Source organism: Crinia signifera, chromosome 3 (assembly GCF_055691185.1).
Source record: "Crinia signifera chromosome 3, ASM5569118v1, whole genome shotgun sequence".
Taxonomy (NCBI): domain Eukaryota; kingdom Metazoa; phylum Chordata; class Amphibia; order Anura; family Myobatrachidae; genus Crinia; species Crinia signifera.
Genome location: NC_139219.1, coordinates 247,035,859 through 247,059,787, shown reverse-complemented (window position 1 = coordinate 247,059,787; position 23,929 = coordinate 247,035,859). Strand labels below are relative to the sequence as shown.

The 23,929-nt window shown below is 41.8% G+C and overlaps 1 protein-coding gene across 6 annotated transcripts in view; it reads right to left on the bottom strand.

Annotated features, from left to right (window-relative positions):
• The window catches only part of ZBBX (zinc finger B-box domain containing), a 119,832-nt gene that overhangs the window by 54,854 nt on the left and 41,049 nt on the right, over positions 1-23,929 (bottom strand). For all 6 annotated transcript variants that reach the window (XR_014471800.1, XM_083177827.1, XM_083177826.1 and 3 more), the window contains 4 exons: positions 20,770-20,890; positions 9,727-9,824; positions 9,510-9,619; positions 160-239 (listed from right to left, as the gene is read on the bottom strand). Coding sequence is in view for 5 of the 6 variants with exons in the window: in XM_083177827.1 (XP_083033953.1) it covers positions 160-239; positions 9,510-9,619; positions 9,727-9,824; positions 20,770-20,890 (409 nt within the window). In the remaining variant the exon portion in view is untranslated. The remainder of the gene's footprint in view (positions 1-159; positions 240-9,509; positions 9,620-9,726; positions 9,825-20,769; positions 20,891-23,929) is intronic.

Sequence of the window (23,929 nt, the reverse complement as noted above, 5' to 3'; positions counted from 1 at the left end):
GGAATACACCGGCGGGAGGGGCATTTTTTTTTAGGCAGGGCGGGCACACTGGGACTCAGTAAAACCAGAATCAGGCCCAATATCTCTACAATTACAGATTTCGGAGAAATAACAAACTAAGCAGATGAAATAAAGAGGAACATTTCTGATAACACTTACCTTTGTTGACTTTTCATTTCATTGGACTCCACCTCTGTCACCAAAAAATGTCTAGATTCTTCAAGATCTTCTTCTGTAGCCTATTTAAACATACACATACTACTAAATGAATACCAAAACACACGAGTTATAGCAAATAAAATAAACTTGTTGGGTTAAAAATGTAACCTAGATGCCACTGGTATGCTTATGTATTTAAGTAAATAATAAATTATTATCGCCAAAATGTAAAATCCCCTAATGCATCTGTGAAGGGTATGGGTCACATGGTCAACCGCTGAAGGTTAACAGGAGTTAGGGTGACACCTGAAATAGTTTGACATGGCTAAGGTCGACACACGAGATTGGATGGTCGAAATAAGCATTAGGTCGAAAATGGCAAGGAAGACATGAGTTTCTCTCGAGATTTTGTCTTGAATGTTGACACAGTCGACATGGACACCGTCAAAGTATACCGCTGCTCTCCCTGCTTTGGGCACTATTTTATTCTCCAACCACGCCATAGTGGAGGGTAGGGCATGAAATACTGCATTGTGTGACTTACCAGCACCAGTCACAATAACATGCACAGATTTGGAACTTGCATTTCTCCTCGTCCATAACCCAACAGTATCAGCTACATCATTCACAACTTATTTTATTTGCCATGGAAATGTGCTTGAGTGGTGTTAACAAGATCTGGAGAATACTGGCATTATCCAGTTTGACATTTTCTTTGACATATACACATTTCATGTCTGAACAGTGCTGATATTAACCAGTACACTAGCGCAAGGTTACATCATGCGGCTCATTAATGGAGAAAGCAAAACAGAACACTGAGGAGCTGTGAGGATGGGTGAGCTTCATCTTATGAATGTATGAATGCCAACTTGTGAGCACCCACATCAGTAAAAAAAAAAAAAAGTGCTATGTACCAGTCAATGATAAAACAGTACTTCAAAAGTACCAAACACATTATGCTGAGACACTGTAAAGACATCTTACATTCCCTGCATAAACAAATTGCACTAATACAGTATAGTAAATAAACAATGATGATGGTCCTGTATGTATATTTTTCATGCAATGCAGCAGGAGCCAATGCCAGTATAATAGGCTTATTACTGTATAGTTTTAAGAAAGTTTTATTTTCATGTTCTGTAATATACTTTTCATATTTTACTACATTAGACACATGTGATATATGTGATATTGTATAAAATATCGTAACAAGCACTCAGGGGTAACCATAGGAAGCTTGGAGAAGTGGTATTTATTCCCCAAAAGAAAGTTACAGTATGTGCAAAGTGATAATGGACCAGCCAATCAGCTCGGATATGTAAATTGACAGTTAGGAGCTGATTGGGTGGAGCATTATCACCTTGCACACAACGGGGTATATGCACACAACGGGGTATATTTATTAAGCTCTGTGAAGTGATAAAGTGCCTGGTTTTTATCACAGGCCAATCAGCTCCTAACTGTCATTTTTCAAACCAAGCCTGTAACTTCACAGTTAGTAGCTGATTGGCTGGTGATAAAAACCAGACACTTTATCACTTCACCGAGCTTAATAAATCTGCCCCAACATTCTTTATGAGGATAGATACTGCTTCTCCATGCTTCATACATTTACTCAGAAACATAAAACCTGGTCCATAGCAGCCCTTGGAACCAAGCCTCATTCTGGACTATGGCACCATCACATCCGCATTTCCGTTAGCTTCATACTTCGTCAGTGGTATGTAGATATGGGATTGGGATCTGCTCATTAGCCCTTAATTTCTACAAAAGCGTGTGAACATGAAAATGTTCACCTACTTTTAAAGAAATTGACATTCATTACAAAGGTAACGCGGGAGATACCGTAGATATCTCTAAAAGGTCTGTACGCACGCATCCATTTACATTCGATTCAATTTGCTTTTGATTTCCCCAAGTCCACCCAATTTGGCCTTTGCTTTCCATTCGATATGGATTTCCATGACGATTTCAATGTGCATTTAAGGCACAGTGCACACATTCAATTTACTGGACCGAATTCGATATTTCCTTGCCTGCCTATTTTTCTTTTCGATATAGAGAAAACGGGAGCGCACATCGAAACAAATGCTTCTATCAGCAAAATGGAATTGAAAACCTGTCGAAATCGAAGCATGTGAACACCCCTTTAGTAACCTTTCAGTCCTGATCTGTCTCTATCTACAGCATATATACACGCACACAGATCGCTAATGTATGTGTATTGTACCAGCACACATTTTCACATTGTTATCAGCGGTCATTGAAGCAAGTACAAAATAATGTGGATTCAACAAAGAATATAATAAATTGTAAATTAATTAATAGTAACGGATGAAATGCTGCCTAGCAACAGCAGTGACTTACAGAAAGTACATTTAAGAATGATGCTTGCTCGGTCGTGCGTTTATACTCTTGGTCCCTGACCCATTTAAAGTAAAATTGTACTCATGTAATACAAAAAGATCTAGGCACATTTTAACCAAATTAGCAGGGAACCATAATAAATGTCACAAATGTAAGTAGCAGCACTAGCTTAGTGGTGACTCTTGTATTAATGCAATTTCCTTCAGTGCAATGCCACTATGCCTGTACAACTTTATAATGAGCAGAGAATATACAGCGATACTTAACTTTGATGTTGGCTTATACCAACTGCTAAGCTAAAGGCTAAAAGATAAGGTAGTGTAACTGTATAGATAGGTCTTTTTATCGTTTAAAACCACACGTTAATTTCTCAAAGATGCAGGTTAATGTCAGGTACTTTGTTCTGCTAGTTAACAAGCATGTTGCCAATATAGATACAATACAGTGAATAGCTGACACTAATTGGAACTTGTGAGGCTATGTACTCTAATGCACACCCCTCGCATCTCAGTGTTATAAGGATGAAAAATATGTACTGTAGGAACATACCGTCTTTCCCTATAAGTTATGGGCTATATCAAATACAGAGAAAGCCTCACTGAAGGCTGCTACCATGGAATTATACAGGTAATTGGGAACATGCTTGTAACATAAGCTCTCTTGTTACATCACTGAGATGAAAGACAACTAGATTGGCATTATAGAGTGTGTCATTATAAAAAGAGAGATATTAAATGGAATTGAGAATGCAAAAAGCACATTTATTAAGATATAATAACATTAGACGCTGTACTACAAGTAAGCACTGATTTGTACAGTAGCTATGTGTGCATGGGAGAATTAATCTAATGAGTTGGATCAGTAATTATCGCAGCTGTTTCGACAGACAGAACTGCTGAAAAAAAACGTGCACTCTGGGTCTGATTTAGGTTTGCTTGCCTCCCGGCCGAATGCCTGGGATCCGGACAACGGGTCTACAGCAAAAAGGTAGACAACCATTAGGTTGACACCATTTGGTCGACAATCAAGAAGGTTGACAAGCAAAAAGGTTGACATACAAAAATGTTGACATGCAAAAAGGTCGACATGCAAAAAGGCAGACACAAGCATTAGGTCGACAGTGTCTAGATCGACAGTCAAAAGGACGACATGGGGTATGTATTTCATGCCCTTCCGTCCACTAGGGCGTGGTGGGAGAATAAAATAGTGTGCCGAGCATAGCGAGGCACTGCACCCAAAGCATTGCGAGCGCAGCGTGCGATGAGAGGCGGTGCACTTCAAACTGTGTCCATGTCGACATTCGTGTAAATAAAAACCAGTGAAAAACCCCATGTCGACATTTTGACTGTCGACCTAGACAGAATGATTTAACACTATCAGGCCTGCGTCCAATGGCCAGGGATGCCAGTGACAGCCCTGGACGGGTGAAGCCTGGGAAGGGGGGATCCCCACTCCCCCAGGTACCCAACCCAAGGCTGACCAGCCATGGTGCTTATCGTATGGCCGGGGGGGGCCCGGTGCTGGTTTCAGAAATACGGGGGACCCCTACGCTTTTTGTCCCCCATATTTTTGGAATCAGGTCCGGCTCAATGAGCCGGGGGCTGGTTATGCTCAGGAGGGGGGACCTCACAACATTTTTCCCCTTTTTTTTAACACAAAATCGCACATTTCCTCAAAATCACACATTTTCATGACTAAAAATTGCACGTTATTGCACCTTATCACAACTTTTTGCCCGGATTTCACATTCCATTAAATATGCGTATTCCGGAAAAAATGCGATTTTGAAAAGTGCAATAAGGTGCGATTTTGGAAAGTGACCAAAATTTGCATCCTATTAAATGTCACCCTATATATAATTCTTTGTTTCCCCACAATTTGCAATTTTGTGCATGAAAGTCTTTTCGCAAATGTACATCTTTTGCCCAGGTGACATGATCACCACATTAACAGGCGCAAGAAAAGTCCTGCTACTTATCATAGATGTATTACTTTCAGAGCTGTTCTATTTATGTTTATGAAAAATAAAGGTATGTGTCAGGAAATGCAGCACTTGCACGCACGTCATACCCACGCGTTGGTCAGTACTCTGACGCAGGTCTGGTGCTGACACCGCTGGAGGTGCTGCAGGCTAGCATTATGTCCAAGTGGTGTGAGGCTGCATGGGGGCTGCCATGACACTAAGGGTCAGCTGACCCATGCACTCCAATCTCCAAAGCCAGCATGTGTCATGTGACTCAAGTACATTGTGACCTGTGTGAACATTGAAATCCTATCCCGCACCATTCTGCAGTCACATGACACCTTACCAATCAGCTACCCCTGAACCATCGGTTCCTAGACTGACCCCTGAACCATCGGTTCCCAGACCGACCCCTGAACCATCGGTTCCCAGACCGAACCCTGAACCATCGGTTTCCAGACCAACACCTGTACCATTACCTGCACCATTGGTTCTCAGACCAACACTAGAATCATTGGTTTCTTACAGAAGCCAGGGACTATTGATTTTTTGTGCAACCATCAATACCTCATCAAGATCCACAGAGCAGTCCCAGGACCAGCTAGGTACAGAGTGACTCTGACAGAGGACCGCGACCTGCCCATTGGTTGCAACAAAACCCTTAACCCCTGTGGGGTTCCCTGGAAAAGACCACCGGTGGGTTTAGACTCCGTGCCTCTGTACAGAGTCTCCGCCAACACTCTTCCTTGCTGTGCCCTCAGTGTTCCAGTATTCCTAGTACATGCACCATCACTACATCAAACCTCCTAGTTTCAAGTTCCCAGTATCCTCCAATGGCCCACTGCTGCCACAGTCGGAAACACCACATACCCGAGTCCTGACAGTGTGATTCTTGAGTACTAGAGCTTTGTTCTAAACATGAAATACTAATCATTTTAATTAGAAAATTAGAAGTAAATAATTTGAGTCTTTACACAACGAGGGATTCAATATAAGGTCCCAAACACTACTCACATTCTTAACTGGCGTCTGAAATTGATATTATAACTTTGTTTTCAGCATACCATGATTGATGAATACATACTAAATGAATAAAACAGATTACACAAAATGAGGCTAAGGAAATAAACTAGAAGCTAATTCTTTCACTTTCTGAAATTCATTTTAAATGGATCAGCACATGAAATTATTCACAACACCATTTTTGTGTATACAAGAATAATAAAAATGAATGTGAAATACTGTGAAGTCATCATAAGATCAACCAAAAGCAGTGACAAGCTTAACGTGGTATCACTATTTTACAAGGATGTCCAAATTTTAGCCGAAAGACAGATAAGACAATCCATATACTGCAAATGCTCAAATAAAATATATGGTTTACAATAAAAAAAAAGGGCCAGGGATTTTGTAAGTGACAACTAAAGTAGGAGCCGACTTTCCCTTAATAAAGCTGTGTAATTACCGGTTAGTACAATTGTAGCATGAAATGTATTTGTGCCTAGAGCTTGTTGTCCGGTGCTATTTTAATTTTAACTGGACATTTGGGAGGACAAATTATATAGTCAAGCCATTTGGTGTTCAGGCCAAGCGCCCAGACCACAAAAGATATGGATGATGGCAATTACAGAGGTGTCCTTATTGTTTCTGCAGTCACGGCAAACAGATATTCTCTGCATGCCAGACCAGAACCACTTTAGGAGACAACACGGATTAATGTGATATGACGCATTTCAATATTATTGTGCGACTTCGTCTGAATCTGTATAGAAAGTGCTATTTTGCAGCAGGCAGTGGCAGATTTAGGGGGAGAGGGGCACATGGCCATGTAATTTCTGCCATGTGCCCCTTCCCCCCTGTAATTTCTGTCAAGTTTTCCCTTTCAAACACTGTGTACTAAAGCCCGTTGCGGATCCTCCTCACCCTCTCTTTAATGCTGCTGCCAGGGCCTGAAGTCACCAGCATGAGAAATGGAAGAAAGGAAGAGCTGGCGCTGCTGCCTGGTGCTTCCACCTTGTTACACGCTGCTTTGTGGTGCTCCCGCCTTGTGATGTTCTGCTGCCCGGTGCTCCCTCCACGGGCTCGGCCACCACAGCCTTCAAGGGTCCTGCCCCTGCAATCTCCAAGGAACCCACAGCCGCACCCCCTGCAAAACCCACCGATGATGCCTACACTGTCCTCCCTCCATGTGATGCACTTCTTCCTGCGGCAGCCTCCACAGGACCTATTGATGCTGACTCCATGGAACCCGACACTACAGTCTCCACAGTACACTGCTTGTCTTGTATAATGAAAGTGATTTGTTACAACACGTGTGGGTGGAAAGACACGAACCTGTCTGAACCCTCTCCTTCATTTCATCTCCCCCACTTTTCTCTTTTGTCTCCCTCTCTGCTCTCCTACTCTCTCTCTTCACCTTCTACTCTATATTTGCATCCTTCTCTCCCATCTCCTTCTCTCTCCCTGCTCTCCCTGTCTCCGCTCTCCCCGCTGTCCTTCTCTTCGCTCTCCACACTGTGCTTTTGTCTGATCCCCCTTGCTGTCCTTCTCCACTGTCCTCTCTCTCTCTCTCTCTCTCTCTCTCCACAGTCCTTCTCTTCGCTCTCTCCGATGTCCCTCTCTCTGCTGTCCCTCTCTCAGCTGTCCTTCTCTCTCCCTCTCTCTCTCTGCTGTCCTCTCTCTCTGTTGCCCTTCTCTCTATCTCTCTCTGATGTCCTTCTCTCTATATCTCTCTGCTGTCCTCTCTGTCTCTCTCTCTCTCTCTCTCTCTCTCTGTTGTCCTCTCTCTCTCTCTGCTGTCCTCTGTTTCTCTCTCTGCTGTTCTTCTCACTCTCTCTCTTCTGTCCTTCTCTCTCTCTCTCTGCTGTCATCTCTATCTCTCCCTTTGATGTCCTTCTCTTTCTGCTGGCCTTCTTTCTCTTTCTCTCTCCACTGTACTTCTCTCTCTCCCTGCTGTCCTTCTCACTCTATGCTGTCACCTTTCTCTCCACTTCGCTCTGCTCTCCTCTCTCACTGCTGTCCCTCTCTCCACTCTCCTCTCTCTCTCTTCCGTTCCCTCTCTCTCCACTCTCCTTCTCTCTCTTCACTCTCTTAGAGAGTGTGCACCCTGGCACCACTACCCCCCTCAAAACTTATTATCCCTTTTCATGGTGCCCCCTGATATTTTGTTCTGGATCTGCCCCTGGCAGCAGGCACAGCTTTTTTCAAGCCAAGTTCTGTAGTGCTTTGTATATAGATTCAGATTCAGGTACACAGAGATATACGTGTCATATACTGTATCAAATAAATCAGTGCAGCCTTTTAAAGTGAATTTTTGTCTAAGATACAAAATATGGCCCAAAAATTATGTTACACCACTAAGTCCACTGTTATGATACAGGGTGTGAACCGGCAGCCGGGACCGCTGTTTAGAACGGGCACAGTGAAACTCTACTCTATCTCTATTGCGACTCCCTAGGGGCAACCAGATCCTGCAGTGCTAGGCTTCACCTATAATAGCCACGTTTGATGGGGCGAATTAGGTCTGCCCCAACTCCGGAGTCGCCAGGTCTTACATGGTACAAGGATCTGGAATTCCTCGCAAGAGAACTAACTAAAATGGGTTTCCTACATACAGAGGGAAACTAACCATAAAGCGACCTTGTCGCAAAACAGAATATACTGTGACCTAGTTGCTAACAGAATATATTGCGGCCTCGTCGCAAACCGAATATAACGCAACCTTGTCGCAAACCGAATATATTGCAACCCTGTCGCAAACAGAATATACCACGACCTCATCGCAAACACAAGAATGTGCTCCACACAATTTCAGGTGATATACCCCACAGTACACAAGTAATAAACACCACACCAAAATTACTTCAATGCCACACAATACAATAATAACACCACACAATGAAAATGGCGACTGCCCGTAAAATACAGCGAAATTACAGAAAAGGTGATTAACCCTGGTGTAGGTGTGAAGATCATAAATGACTGGAATCTGCAGAGACAGCTGACAAGCAGCTGTGGGCTGAAGCAGATGCTATCACTGGCGTCTGCTATCAGGCCTGACTTTCTTAAAAGTCTCTGGCCAATGAGAAGGGGCCCCAGCGGACCAGCCTCCACAGCCCTAATTGTCCACCAGTTGCTGGGTGCGCTAGTCACGGCATCCTGGCTGCTTAGTAACAGCCAGGACGCTGGCTGGGTCGTCCGGCATCTTCCGGGTGCTAGGCAACCGCCTGGGAGGAAGACAGGCAGCGGAAGTGACGCGCCGCGCTGGATGCCTAGTAACCGGAACCCTGCTCATCCCACCGCCAGCCACAGTGACCGCCTGCTACCTCCCAGGGACCCACCACTGACCGCAGGTACGGGTCCCCAGATCCTAGCACACACTCTTCACATAGCATGTTAACTCTAGGGGATAGATTGATTAGAGCTTCCAATACTGATAAGTGGTGGTGTTAGCCATAGAAACCAATCAGATACTCTTTATCATTGTCTAGAATACAAAAAGAGAAATCATAGGTATTAGTAGTTAATTTACAAAAGTGTGAGTTTTTAGAAGTGAGATATGTTGCCCATTGCAGATTCTAGCTATTATACACTAGGACAGGGGTGGCCAAACCTGTCCTCAAGATCTACCAACAGGTCGTGTTTTTCAGGCAACCTGTGTATCTATAGTAGGAATGAATGTTTGAAAATGTTTGTTTGAAAATGTGACAGTTAGTAATGACTACAGCTGTGCACCAGCTAGGTACCCTGGAAAATGTGGACTGTTGGTAGATTTCGAGGACTGGTTTAGCCACCCCTGCACTAGGAGGTTCTAAATAAATGATAAGTAGAATTTGACTGGTTGCTATAAGCAACATCACTCACTTCTAAAAACTCACACTTTTGTAAATGTACCCTCTAAAATCTAATTAGTTTGCTATGTGAAATACCGCCATTTGTATCAGGAGCTTTAGTAAAACTGCTATTAGAAATCTACTTCCGTTTAACTTTAACGAAGATATGAATGGTCTCACAGTACCTTATCCACTTCCACAATTTGAAAAGCAGGTCCATGCCTCATGTCACTCGTGACCTGTTCCTCTGCACTGAATAAAGCCACATAATGTTCGTGAGCTTCCATTTCTTCGGCTTAAAAAAGGAACAATCAGGTAAGAATTAGTGCAACATCAATGACATTAAAGTTTCATTCAGTTGCTTTAGAAAAGTCAATATTAATGCAGCAGAGACATACTAACCTGTCAAATGATTGCACTCATCCGTTTCAGTCTCTGATATGGTGGGAGAATATCTTACTTTATCTTGGTGTATACTAGGGACTAGATTAACAGGAGTCCTGAAAAAGAAACCAGAAAGCAAGAAGATATAGTTGTTGATATAAAGATTTTATTTAATAAAGAAATTTGTTTGGTATCTGCCATCCGTGACTCTTCTAATCTGTGTACACTAGGAAGGAAATTTAAAGTACAATATTATTAAATACATTCCTAAATGTCAGCGATTCTTCAATACAGAGAGCAAAAACTCATTTTTTTCACTAAGATTCTATAAGCATTTAAGCCCTAAGTAAACTGGAACTGGTTTCCTTCATGTTTTATAAAAGCTATAGGGACAAATAAAGCTGATGTATGAAATACTGCCGTCTGCAATGACATAACACTTTGTAATTAGGAGACAACCAACTGTCACATAAGACTTACTTAGTGTATGCTTATTTTATTTGAAGCGCGTTCATTGCATAGCATCCATGTTTCTGGCTGTAAAAGCACATCCATTTATCTTTACATTACACACAAACATTGTTTTGAACCTGAATTTCATGCTTAATGCTTACAGGAACTATTATTTGCCTGGTTGGTCTTTACGATCAACATTAGTCATAGGCGAATACAAAAAGGCTCTTCGAGAAGGGGGACATCAAAACACACAAGACCTGTGTAAAAAGCATATGGTCAGCTTATAAATTTGAATTAAGAGTTTGAGCGTTTGTATTTTTAGTACATTGGTTTAGGCACTTTAGGGAGGGTTAGGGGCAGGGATTAAAGTAAGGATAGGGGAGAAGTATTTATTTATTAACAGTTTCTTATATAGCGTAGCAAATTCCGCTGTGCTTTACAATTGTGCACACAGATAAAACAAATCTGGGTAATAATAAACAGTAATAGAGGTAGGAAGGCCCTGCTCACACGCTTACAATCTATAGGGAAATAGGCATTGATACATTAGGGTAGGTGCTATCTATTGCAAAGTTGACAATGCAAGAGTTCTAGGTGGACTGCTTGTTAAGTGAAGAAAGAGAATATATAGGTTCTATTATAGAAGATATAGGTTCTATTATAGGTTTGGGGATATGTGTGGCCTGTACAGTGGGGATATAATATGATAGGAAAGCTTATAATGGTTCAGTGAGCAGGTTCTGGAATGTGATAAGCTAGCCTGAAGAGGCAATTTTACAGGGAGCACTTTAAGGTTTGGAGACAAGGGGACAGATGCACTAAGCTTCAAAAGTGATAAACAACCAACCAATCAGCTCCTGCATGACAGTTTTCAAACACAGCCTGTAACATGGTAGTTAGGAGCTGATTGGCTGGCTGTTTATCACTCTCCATTTTATCATTTTTGAAGTTTAGTGCATCTGGCCCTAGGGGAGAGTCTTATTGCGCATGGCAAGGCATTCCACAGTATGGGTGCAGCCTGAAGAAAGTCTCACAGCACTGGGAGTGAGCAATGAGTGTGAATGAGAGACGTAAATCTTGAGAAGAACTGAGGGGTCAGATTGGGAGATATTTTGAAATAAGCACAGAGATGTACATTGGTGTAGTTTAGTAGATGCCATATGTGTGAATATACGGTAGAATGCAGGTATCCAATGGAGGGACTGACAGAGTGGATCTGCAGCTTATGTACATCTAGCAAGGAAGATTAGCCTAGCAGCTGCATTCAGAATGGATTGTAGTGGTGAGAGTCTTTTCTTACGACCAGTAGGAAGACTATTGCAATAATCAATGCGGGAGATAATGAGAGCATGGTTCAGAGTTTTTGCAGTATCTTGGGTAAGGTATGGTCATATTTTGAATATATGTTTTTTAGATGCACATAACATGATTTTGAGACCGATTGAATGTGTGGAGCAAAGGACACTTCTTAGTCAAGTATAACACCTAGATAGCAAGCTTGTGGGTAGGATTAATTGTTGAGTTCTCAACAGTGATAGAGATATCAGTTTGATAACTCTATTGGTCAGAGGAAATATAATTAACTCTGTTTTGGAAATGTTAAGTTTGAGTTGGCGAGATAACATCCAAGATGAGACGGCAGAAAGGCAACTAGTGACACTGACCAATACAGAATGAGGTAGACCTGAACGGAGAGACAGATACAACTGTCAGAAACATTATCAAGTACGAATGTCTGAGAGCTGGTGAAAGGACAAAGATGGCAGTGAATTCCCTCTGAAATGAATAGTGATGTCTTAATGGCTTGTGTCTAAATTTATAATGAAATATTTACAACTGTCATTTTACACAAAAAGACGAAGCAGGACACAGGTACCAGGTTGTTAGCCTAACACCATAGCACAGAATTGTGCTCGCAGCATGTATAAGTAGGCTGGCTCATATTTAATTGGTACTTCTGAATTCACTGTCACCGGCATTTCACCTGCTTGTCTTTACCTATAAATATAACATTTGCCATAGGTGACCCAGGTTTTCCCAAAGTTAAGCAAAGACACATTGAAAATACAAATCAGCTGTTTAAATTAAAAAAAGTCGCCGAACTGAACATATTTGTAGGCGCTCCTTTGCTGTATAGTCCAAATCTAGTTCTGACATGCAAAATAAAGAGAAGGAAAATAATAATGTAAAAATAAAAAATAATGAAAAACAAATGTGTCTAAAGATGTACACAAAAAAAGCTATTAACGTACAGTATTTGTTGTGTTATATACGTAAAATATACATGAACTATTGTTTTGTTCAATTCATGGGATTCGATGGTACTCTGAGATTTTGTATGTATATAATGTACAGCACATACTATCTCAGGAATAGGTTCTTACAGTATTTCCTCTCGCATGCTCTGCCTGTTAGCTACCTCATTAGCATGCTGACAATCCATAGAGTGCCTATAGTGGCATATCTATATCAGGACTGTCAGTCATGCTCTTGTGACACAGTAACCCCCCTGCTCCATTAAATCAAAGGGAATCTCTCCAACCATCACAAGCTTGCCGTCTTCATTCTAAGCCTGACAGTACTGTGTAGTAAGCTTAGGTAGCGAAGAGTGTGCTAGGAATGGGTGGAAGGATTGCCTCTGCATCTGTTAAATCACAGCATTAGTGACAGCACTGACACAGACCCTCCTCAGCAGGCTGCTTTATGGACAGTCAGTACAATAATTAGGTTTCTACTAGGCAGAGTCTGAATGAGGCTCAAAAAGTAGTAACACCCCTTTCCCAAGAATTTTTCCAGGTTGCGATTCATGTCAAAGGATCCCCACAAGCATCAACAGTTTTTAGACCAGCATCACCTTCCAGGAGGAACATATTCACAGTCTCTGTTTATTCCTTCATATTTGCGAGGATGCCTTGCTAACACGGACACATTCAGACGGACCCATCTACATCAGGTAATATTCACCTCCCACTAAGAATTATACTTGAACTAGTATTGTTGAACCAGTGAAACCCAGCACTGTTCCATATGGGGCATACAGACATATCTGCCAATGTGAGCGATATGTCAATCTGATCCGCAAAATCACTGCTGCTCTGTGACAGGAGGTCTCACAACTGCCCCTCCACAGCGGGGTACTGGTGTCCGCAGGTGGGAGAGCAAGAAATTCTCAGAAAAAAATGTGACTGTCCCGCAAAAATCGTGACAGTTTGGAGGTGTATTAACTATCACTTCAGCTAGGTAGTTTAACACATCCTACTGTGCACATTACAGTAGGATATATATATATATATATATATATATATATAATTAGGCAAGCAGGCGGCACTCAAGGTCTTTTCAAAAGCATTAAGTGAGGCAAGCTCAAGTTAATTTCAACTTTTCGGTTTTATTCTTTATCTTGATGAAGGTTTTTAAATAAAACCGAAACATTGAAATCAACTTGAGCTTGCCTCACTTTATGAAGACCTTGAGTGCCGCCCATGGGAAATAAAAAAATGGCGCAGTAGAATACTTAATGCTTTTGTCCTTTTTTGTGTTACAGGCTTCTCCTAAGATGGGATGGAGCCGTTCTCACGTAGGTGCAGACAACCGGATCGAAAAGTGTTCAGTGAAAAAAACATAAACAATGAACAATTAAAGACTTATTTTTGAAACTGTGTGTGTGTCATTTAATATGAATCAATAGTTTGGTAATGTTGTAAATGAACTCTAGGTTCCACTGGCGTACCAAGACTCACGTTGTTATATGGGGATGTCCCTCTCATAAAGGTATCTTTGGTACGTCCGCGTTTCGTCACGAGGACTTCGTCAGAGGGGCTCTGACGAAGTCCTCGTGACGAAACGCGTAGGGAGTGGCTCAGCGTCGATCAGACCAGCGAGAGTCTGGAGGAGTGTAACCTCTCCCTGCATCAGACGCCGGGGCGTCTGAGTGTTCATGCTTTTACAGTGCGGCATTTGGAGCCGCCAACTTTGGTAACGTCATTCATTTTTATCTATGTGTTCGACTGAATAAATACAAACTTTTAAAGATATCTGCACTATGAAGCGCCCGTTTAGACCTTTTTATATGTTTTTTTTTTTTTTTCATTCTACCCTGGTTTGTCTATATATCTTAAATCCATTCTCTTAGAACTCATAACAACTGTCAGTCCCTTGGAGAACAATTATCAGCTTTCTATTATTTTTGTTTTAATAATATATCTAGAACCTAGTTCTGGGACAAAACAATGCAATGTTTTAGTATATTTCTGTTCCTGTCACTGATTCACATAAATTATTTCTCATTTGACTAAAGTCAGCTTGCCAGAAAATTAAAACATTTATTTTGTTATACTGCTTTCTGCTCCTTATATATTAAACCAAACTAACCATTGGTCAGTAGCCCCCATGAACTCTCCTACAGGCACATTTGATACTATGAGCAACATTTTCTTGTAGAGGTCTTGACTGATGGATTTCCTAGGGCTGTTTATTCATTTAGGGAGGACCCCTGGGGCAAATGCAGGATTAATCTGGGGGTGGGGGGTCCAAACATGCAAACAATGATGATATTACTAAGCTCCACCCTCTCGAAGCAAAATGCCCAATTCGTGGTTCTAGAGGGAGTGCGAGACAAGAATGATAAGATGCTAATTGAATCTTATCATAATGGCCCAGCACCCTCCATATTGACTCACAAATTTTGGCGATTGCAGTGAGTGTCTTTGTAATACCATGCTTTCTTTCTATATTGTGTCGGGGGTGGGGTTCTGGGTACTCAGCCCCCCCCCCCCCATGGACCCCACACATTTATTTTGATATATCTCTTTCCTTTTTCAAATAACAAAATCTGCAGTGATCTGTGCTTGTCTGTGGCTTAGCTTCTATTCCACAGTGGGTTCCCAGAAGAATATACAGCTTATCATTTACAAACAATCAAGGATGGTATCTGGATTGTAGGTCGACAATGTATAGGTCCACAGTCAATAGGTTAACACAAAAAGGTCAACATGCACAAGGTCAAAATTGATAAAAGGTCAAAGTGCACCATTTTTTTTGGGGGGGGGGACAACTTTTTTTTATACGTTAAAATACACAGACTCCAATTAGAAGTGGTAAAGTGTGCTGAGTGCAGTGATGGGGGTGCAAAGCTCCTAGCCCAAAGCATGGCGGGCGAATGCAAGAGTACATATAATGGAAACTACTGAGGAAGAGAGGGATCTAGGTGTCACTATTTCAGGGGACTTAAAAGCAGGTAGGCAATGTAACAAAGCAATGAAGAAGGCAAGTCAGATGCTTGGTTGCATAGGGAGAGGTATCAACAGTAGAAAGAAAGAAGTAATAATGCCACTGTATAGGACATTGGTATGACCTCACCTAGAGTGTTGTGTTCAGTTCTGGAGGCCATATCTCCAGAAGGATATAAATACATTAGAGACTGTACAAAGAAGGGCAACTAAAATGGTGCATGGCCTACATCACAAAACGTACCAGGAAAGACTAAAAGATCTTAATATGTATACTTTAGAGCAGAAAAGGGAAAGGGGGGACATGAGAGAAACTTTCAAATATATCAAGGGTTTTAACAAGGTACAGGTGGGAGACATTCTTCACAGGAAGAGGAGCAACAGAACACGAGGACATGCACTGAAACTAGAGGGAGGAAGATTCAGGGGAAATGTGAGGAATAACTACTTCACAGAAAGAGTAGTAGATGGTAAGTGGAATAGCCTACCATCAGAGGTGGTAGACGTAAATACAGTAGTACAATTTAAACATGCTTGGTATAAGAATATTGATATCCTTACAAAAAAATAAGGATCAAATATGGTTTGAGGTAACATGTTTAAAAAAGGGGCAGACTAGATGGGCCAAGTGGTTCTTATCTGCCGTCAAATTCTATGTTGCTATGTTTCTTACATAATACACTATTTGAGGATCCACTCACACAGGTGTTGAAATTGGCACCTAATACATTTGAAAATCCCCATGGACCTTTTCCGTGTGTAAACCTTTTGTTAACGTCAAACTTGTACATGTCGACCTTTTGGTATTGACCTAGAAACTGTCTATCCTTTGATCCAAAACTCTCAGGGAGAGTTTAGACACCAAACTGCTGCTTTATAAATACTTTCAATTATATACAGAAACCGCCATCAGTCTCTGAGATGTTCCACATACGTAATCCAGTATATTACTACTCCTTGCTGATTTAGCAATAGGCCTTTTCTGGCCCATATCAGGTACACTGTACTGACATGTTGTATGAGTATCACCCCCCTTTTTACTGACTTCATATGTAAAATAACTCATCCTGCAATAACCAAAAATTGTACTCTATTGAAATAAACTTTGGTACTTGTGTACTAGCACGGTGCCCATCGCAGACCATATCGCATGCGATGCGACGCAATATCGGCCGATGTTGTACAATGGCATACAGTTTTAAAATTGTATGCCATTGTATATGGCATACAATGCCATACAATGCGATGCGATGCGATTATAAATTGTATAAGCACCCTAATGGGTGCTTCCAATGGTTAAATGCACCCCCACACCACCCTCAAGTATAAACGTGAACCTGAAGCGTGGCGAGTGCAGCAAGCCCACGAGGGGCGGCGGTACGCCTCCTACGACCTTTTCATACCCCCACTATCCAAGACGGCGGGGAGTTGAGAATAGAAAGTGTGGCGAGCGCAAAAAAGCCACTGAGCCCGAAGCGTGGCGAGCGCAGCAAGCCCCGCGAGGGGATGCGGATATCTTCACAGCTATACGCGTCCCCTCGCGGGCTTCACAGGTATCCGCGTCCCCTCGCGGGGCTCCCTGCGCTCGCCACGCTTCGCGCTCGCCACACTTTCTATTCTCAACTCCACGCTGACGTGGATAGTGGGGGTATGAAAAGGTCATAGGACGCGTACCGCTGCGCTCGCCACGCTTCGGGTTCACGTTTATACTTGGGGGGTGGCGTGGGGGCACATTTAAGCATTGTAAGAACCCCTTAGGGTACTTAAAAGCACCTATTAGGGAGCTTATACAATTTAATATCGAATATGAGTTAAAATCGCGTTGCATCGCATGCCATCGGGTGTATGGCATGTGATGCGATTCGATAAAAAAATTGGGCGACTAATAATCGGGGCGCCGTGCTAGTACACAAGTACCTAAACTTTCTCAGTTTCTAATTTCCAAAAATATTTTCTCCCTAAACCACAGTGCCTTTTATTAACCACTTACCTGGTGTGGTCGCAAGTCAGAAATGCCCACTTGGCAGCTGCCAGGAGAAAATAATCCTTCCATCAGGCACCAATCTCCTAGCCCCAAGCTCTGGCCCTAATTTGTTCCGATAACTGTATGCCACAATGATCAGGCAGCCAGCAGTACCCCCATCCTGCTCTTTAAAAGTGAAAGTATGTATATTTGTTCTCCACAGGCTTCTAATTGGCATGACAGACTTGGTACACATACCCTTCATGAGACAAACTAAAATACTGGGGTTATACTATAATAAAAAAGAGCCAATGCCATATAATTAAAGAGGTACTTGTTTCCTAGCACGGCGCCCAGATTTCCTACGTAAGGCACCGTAGGGAAATCGCATCGCATGAGCCATTATAACGGCATGCGATGGTATGCGATTTTTTATGTAATTTTTTCTATGCTCATTGCACCCCACTATATCGCATCGCATTGCAATGCACCGAGCCCGAAGCGAAGCGAGCGCAGGGCTCGGTGGCTCGCTGCACTCACCACACTATATAAAATCAACTCCACGCCGACGTGAATAGTGGGGTAATGAAAAAATCGGAGGACGTGTTCCGCCACCGCTCGCCACGCGGTGGCGTGGATAGTGGGCCCCCCCCCACTATCCACACCACCACTTTTAAATTTATTCTCTGCTCTCTCTTCCCCGGGCCATCGCATCTGCCGCAAAATCACATGCAATCGCATGCGATTTTATATGGTGTGCGAAGCCATGATATTATGTGATATGATTGTATGTCCCCAAAATAGGTTTAACGCACCCCCCGTGCGTTAAACCTATTTTGGGGACATACAATCATATCACATAATGTCATGGCTTCGCACACCATATAAAATCGCATGCGATTGCATGCAATTTTGCGTCAGATGCGATGCGATGGCCCGGGGAAGAGAGAGCAGAGAATAAATTACATAGGAAAATCGCATTTCAACGCACATCGCATGGCCCTAAAATGGCCCATGCGATCCAATGCAATTTTCCTATGCAGAATAGCCCACTAAGCAAATTGCTTAGTGGGCGCCGTTCTAGAAAACAAGTACCATTAAAGAAAATAAATATCATTGGTATGTTTGTTAGTTTGTTTGTCTGTCCGGTTATGCATTCAGACACCCCTGCATCAATTGGGATGAATCCAAAGTGAGGTGGTCAAGTTGGATCCTGTCCAGGTTTAAGCGGGTTTAGGGTCCCGGACAGACCTCATGGTGGAATATGCAGGGAAGATTTGTGACGCAGGGATCCTGTTCTAGGTCTTCCACTGGATGGAATTGAAAGACAACTGCACAGAGTGGAAACTTTGCATCTCAGAAGACAAACTAGGAGGTTGTGGTCAGTCAGACCTCACAACAGAATGCACCAGCAAGAACTGTGACCTGGAGAGCCGGTTCTGGGCCTTCTACTGGATGGATTTGGAAGACAACTGCACAGTGGAAACATTGCATCTCAGAAGACATACTAGGGGGTTGGGGTTAGTCGGAAGTCACAGCAGAATGCGCCAAAAAGAACTGTGACTCAGGGAGCCTGTTCTGGGATTTGGAAAAGTGGTTCCATTGGTTCCTCAAAGACATACTAGGGATATGGGGTCCCATGTGGACCTCCCATTGATGTACACTGGCCAGAACTTTGACACAGGGAACCCGTTTTGGGCCTTCCACTGGATGGATTTGGAAAAAATGTAATGATAACTGACAGAAATAATAAATAAATAGTCAATGACTTTAAATAACTGACTGAAATAACCATCAATCAATTAACTAAAATAACTGACAGAAATGGGAAGAGATGGGAAGACAAAATAGAGTATGCCCACAAATCTTGTAATAGTAACATCAACAGAAGGAAAACTTTAAACCCAATCTCGCAATGGAAAAGTGATTGCAAAACTTAACAGAGAGAAAAGCTGTAGATCTGGGCTACTGGAAACAACCCAAAAACTTTAAACATAACTTTTAATCAAGTTGCTAAATGGCTTTAAATTATATAACATTTATTTCTCAATTTCTTACAAAGTGAAACTTTAAGACCCAGCATACCAAGTCAGCTTCTTTTCCATCAGCAGTAAAGTCACATAAATGACAAAACAATCTACAAGTATCTACCTACCTCTGGAGTAAAAGGTGCATTTAAAATAAAGGTACTCACCACCTTCACTCGGTTTCTAAAATATACCATGGCCTTTATTCAGATCTGACCGCAGTACAAGTTTGTTTGGAAAATGGGCAAATCTATGTGCACAGCAGGTGGGGCAAATGTAACATGTGCAGAGAGAGTTACATTTGGGTGGGGTGTGTTGAAACTGAAATCTAAATTGCAGTGTAAAAATAATGCAGCCAGTATTTACCCTGCACAGAAACAAAATAACTCACTCAAATCTAACTCTCTCTGCACATGTTACATCTGCCCCACCTGCAGTGCACATGGTTTTGCCCATTTTCCAAACAAATTTGTACCGCAATCAGATCAGTATAAGGGCGCATGTGTGGATGTCAGACTCCTACTTTGAGGGTGTCGTAAACTCTGTTTGTCTAACATGCATCGCAGCATGCATCAGCAATAGGGATTGCGGAGGTTGGTGAGTATGGTGGGTTCTATCCCAGAGCTTACCTTCCCTGTACAATGGCACCAGCCACACCACACTGCAATCGGCCCTGTCAAACTTCAAAAGTAATATGGGTTATAGATTACTTCAATCTACACCTACTGCAGTTCAGTAACCATTGGGCAGATTTATTAAGCTCAGTGAAGTGATAAATTGTCTGGTTTTTAACACCGGGCAATCAGCTCCTACCTGTAAATTTTCAAAACAAGCCTGTAACTTCACAGTTAGGAGTTGATTGGCCAGTGATAAAAAAAAACAGACACTTTATCACTTCACGAGCTTAATAAATCTACCCCCATGTTTCTAACATGTATGTCATTTGGCGGGTATATGTGACAACTGTACTGTCCCTGCCTATATGGTACCTACTGTACCTGTTTACTTTGGCAAAACATGTCACAGTGCAGGTACAGTAGGGCAGATTTAAAATGTGAAGAGCGAGATATATTTTTGTGGAGATGGGCGTATCCAATATTTATGGGCTGCATGCAAACGCAGACAGTATTTACCATGCACGTAAAGAATAAATGTATTTCCACTCTGCATTGTGACATGGTTTGTCCAGGTTCAAGGTTACTTGTTGTTTTTGCTTTATTCCCCCCTCATAATTAGGAACATAATTATAAATTAGCATGCTGTACTATTATAAGGAAGGTCTTTAGTACAGTTTTGATAGTGGAAAATTCCTTTAATTTGTAAATTCATATTCAAACTTAAAGTTGCAAATAATAATGAGTTATCTTTTATTTTAAATATACTGTACCGTCTGTATTTTTTTAAGATCAGCTTGTCCATGTAGCTTAAGCCGTTCTCTTTAAATTCAATGTCACAAGGTTTTGACAGCACAGTCAGGACAGTCTGAGCCTCCGAATTACCAGTACTATCTAGGAAACACAATACAGAAGTTCTGTATGAGAATAATTGCAATGGAAATTGCAGTCAAATGTATTATCTTATTAGGGCGTTGAGCTACGTCAATATATATGTTTGGGATGATAGTCTAAGTGAAGTAAGTGTGTAGCCAAGAACAGCAGGAACCTTTCAATTAAGTTCCTCCAAACAGGGGACTGGGTGGTTTCCCTGATCAGTTAAAATGGTTAAAATGAGAATGACCATTAAATACAATATAAATCTACATATTTCACAGAACATTCATCCGCTTCCTCAGACTGGTAGATGAAGACTGACAAGAAATGGCTATAAGTAGGAAGAGTGAACTCATCGTGAATTTATTTTCCTTAAGTGATAATTCTTTTAGTATTTTTTTAAACCAAAACAAATTTGAAATAAAAATGTTTTGCTGTTTATTTTTTTTTTTACTTTGAAAGCACCATTTATGCACTAGTAGTAGTAGTACATCTTTTTCCAATATCACCTTCTTGGACCTATTTTTGGTATTAATAAACGAAGGACATCTTGAATTTAAAATAAATGTCCAAATAGCTTTATCGGTACTTCTTTACTTTCACGGCGCCAGCATGGCGCCGCGTGTACTTCCGGGTTACGCTCGCCACTAATTAAGTTAAATAAACGGAGTTAACGCCATGCCAACATGGATAGTTCATACCTTCACTATCCATGTTGGCATGGAGTTGATTTTAATTAGCGTGGCGAGCGTAGCGAGCCACCGAGCCCGCAGCGTGGGCGAGCGAAGCGAGCCCCGCAAGGGGACTCTGACGCGCGGCGCCATGCTGGTGCCGTGAAAGTAAAGAAGTACCGCTTTATCAATACAAAAAGGGTGAGTATAACCATTCAACTGTATTTTCCAATAGCATCTATACATTTTACCTGGCTTTCTGCAGTAGCTGAAGGAAGTTCCCAAATGGAAAAGCCAAATAATGGGCATATACTAAATACAGCTCGGAGTATCACAATCTGTTGCTTATGTAACCGCTGAAGGACATCATTGTGAGAAGTGTCACACAACTATATAATCATTCATTTTTTGTTTACTAATGCCATATTATGTTTCAGTGTTTACTATATAAATGGTGGACCAAAACTGCAGAAACAACCTTGGTCCATAAGTGCAGAAACACCCTTATAAAAAGGAAATAATTATTGAAATATGAATCCGGTGTCTACACATACAATATGGCAGTGGTGGTGGTGCGGGAACAATTAAGAGTTTGTCACCAGTATGGCGGCCATCTTAGATGGTGACTATTTTTCAATAGGGAGGGTGGTCACATGACATATCAAAGGATGCAGAATTTCATAAGAAATTGTAACATATCTTTATTCATTCCGGATTTCAAACATTAAGTAAATGGAAAAGAAAACTTAGTTAAAACTATCTTTCATAGTTCAATCTATAGTAATCATTAGAGACAGGATTATATGCAACATAAAAAGCTTGAAATATGCATGCAAATATGCATGAAAAATACTTAAAATATGCATGAAAAGTGTTAAAATATGCTACATTGAATAATTTTAAAAAAGTAATTTTTGTACTTATTTATTTAAAAATCAGCATACAATTAGTTGCAAATAAACCTCAAAAATGGGCCCACAGCATCTGCAGATGTCTAGTGCTGTACACAGGATATTTTTTCTTCCTGGCTGCTTCAGCAGACTGCAGCGTCCAAAGTTCTTCTTGCATCAACTACACGGACCCTCATCTCCAGCACCGATGGAACAAATGTCAGCATAGCGTTTGAGGGCGGCGCAGTGGAAGGTTTCCTCCCTGCGCCGCATACTCACTGTGACATGGCATTTCCTCCGTGCTGCGTGATGTCACAACACTTCTGCCCGCCTCCTCTGCTGCAGAAGTATGTCTCTTGGTGTAAAGTCCCAGGCCAGGGGCAGGTAAAGGAGCTTCGTAATGGCATCCACCCTGACTGACTTTTATCAACATGGATTGGCAGCCTAGAGCAGTGTCAGACATAGCGTACATCCAAGGTTCCCCACACTGCGCACATATTGCCCCAGCCTGCACACTTTACCACTACCTGGCCAGCAGCAGCAGGGCAAACCAGTGCTGTGACTCGTGGGTGGAAAGGGGGCAGGGCCTAAAATATGCACCATCACTAGATTTTAGGTGAAATATGCAATAACCAGTGAGAATGGGCAAAATATGCAAATGCATATGCAAATATGCAAATGCATATAATCCTGTCTCTAGTAATCATCTTTAGATTTATCTTCAGCATACTGCGCTGAGGAAACTCAGCACAAAAACAGCAGCTGACATTTTCTTTGTCTTTCAACTGACATGTTACAGCAATTAAAGGTATGCTTTCATTTAATGTAGACATAGTTATTATTGTCATTGTCTATGCAAAAAATGGTGGGTGGACCAATCACAGCTATGTAACCATTTACATAGCTGTTAATGTGATAATGTTATCTCCTCTAATGAATTTACATCATGTTTACATTTCAAGTTTACTTCCCAGAAAAAAGCTGTTAATGCTAAATATCCCCTTCTCACACTACACAGAGACCTGTCTACACTCCACTATCTGCAAACCAGACGGTTCGTCATCCATGAATATCTAACTGGAAGACCTCAGCTCAGAAAATGTTACTAGCACTTATGATTATAATATTATTTTAGTATTATTGAAACTTGCATTTTGCAAATGTCTGGATATACCGCTTGCCAGGGCTTAAAGTCGTCATGCAGAGGTGGGGGAACTCATTTCTCTATGCCACCTAATTACTCTCCTTCCCCTCCCCCCATTAGGCAGAGACAGGGCCAGTGGTAGGGTTTATGGCATCCCTCTGCAAACTAGAATGCTTTTCTGTGAGAATTACTGGTCAGGGCCAGTGTGGAGGTTAAAATGTTACACCTCACCATTAGAGGTGGTGGAACTCAGTTCCACCCCATTCCCCCTCCCTTTAACCCCTGCCATTTTGCTCACTGTGACCCAACACTTCCAATTAACACCGAGTGGCTGTCAAGCACCCCATATACC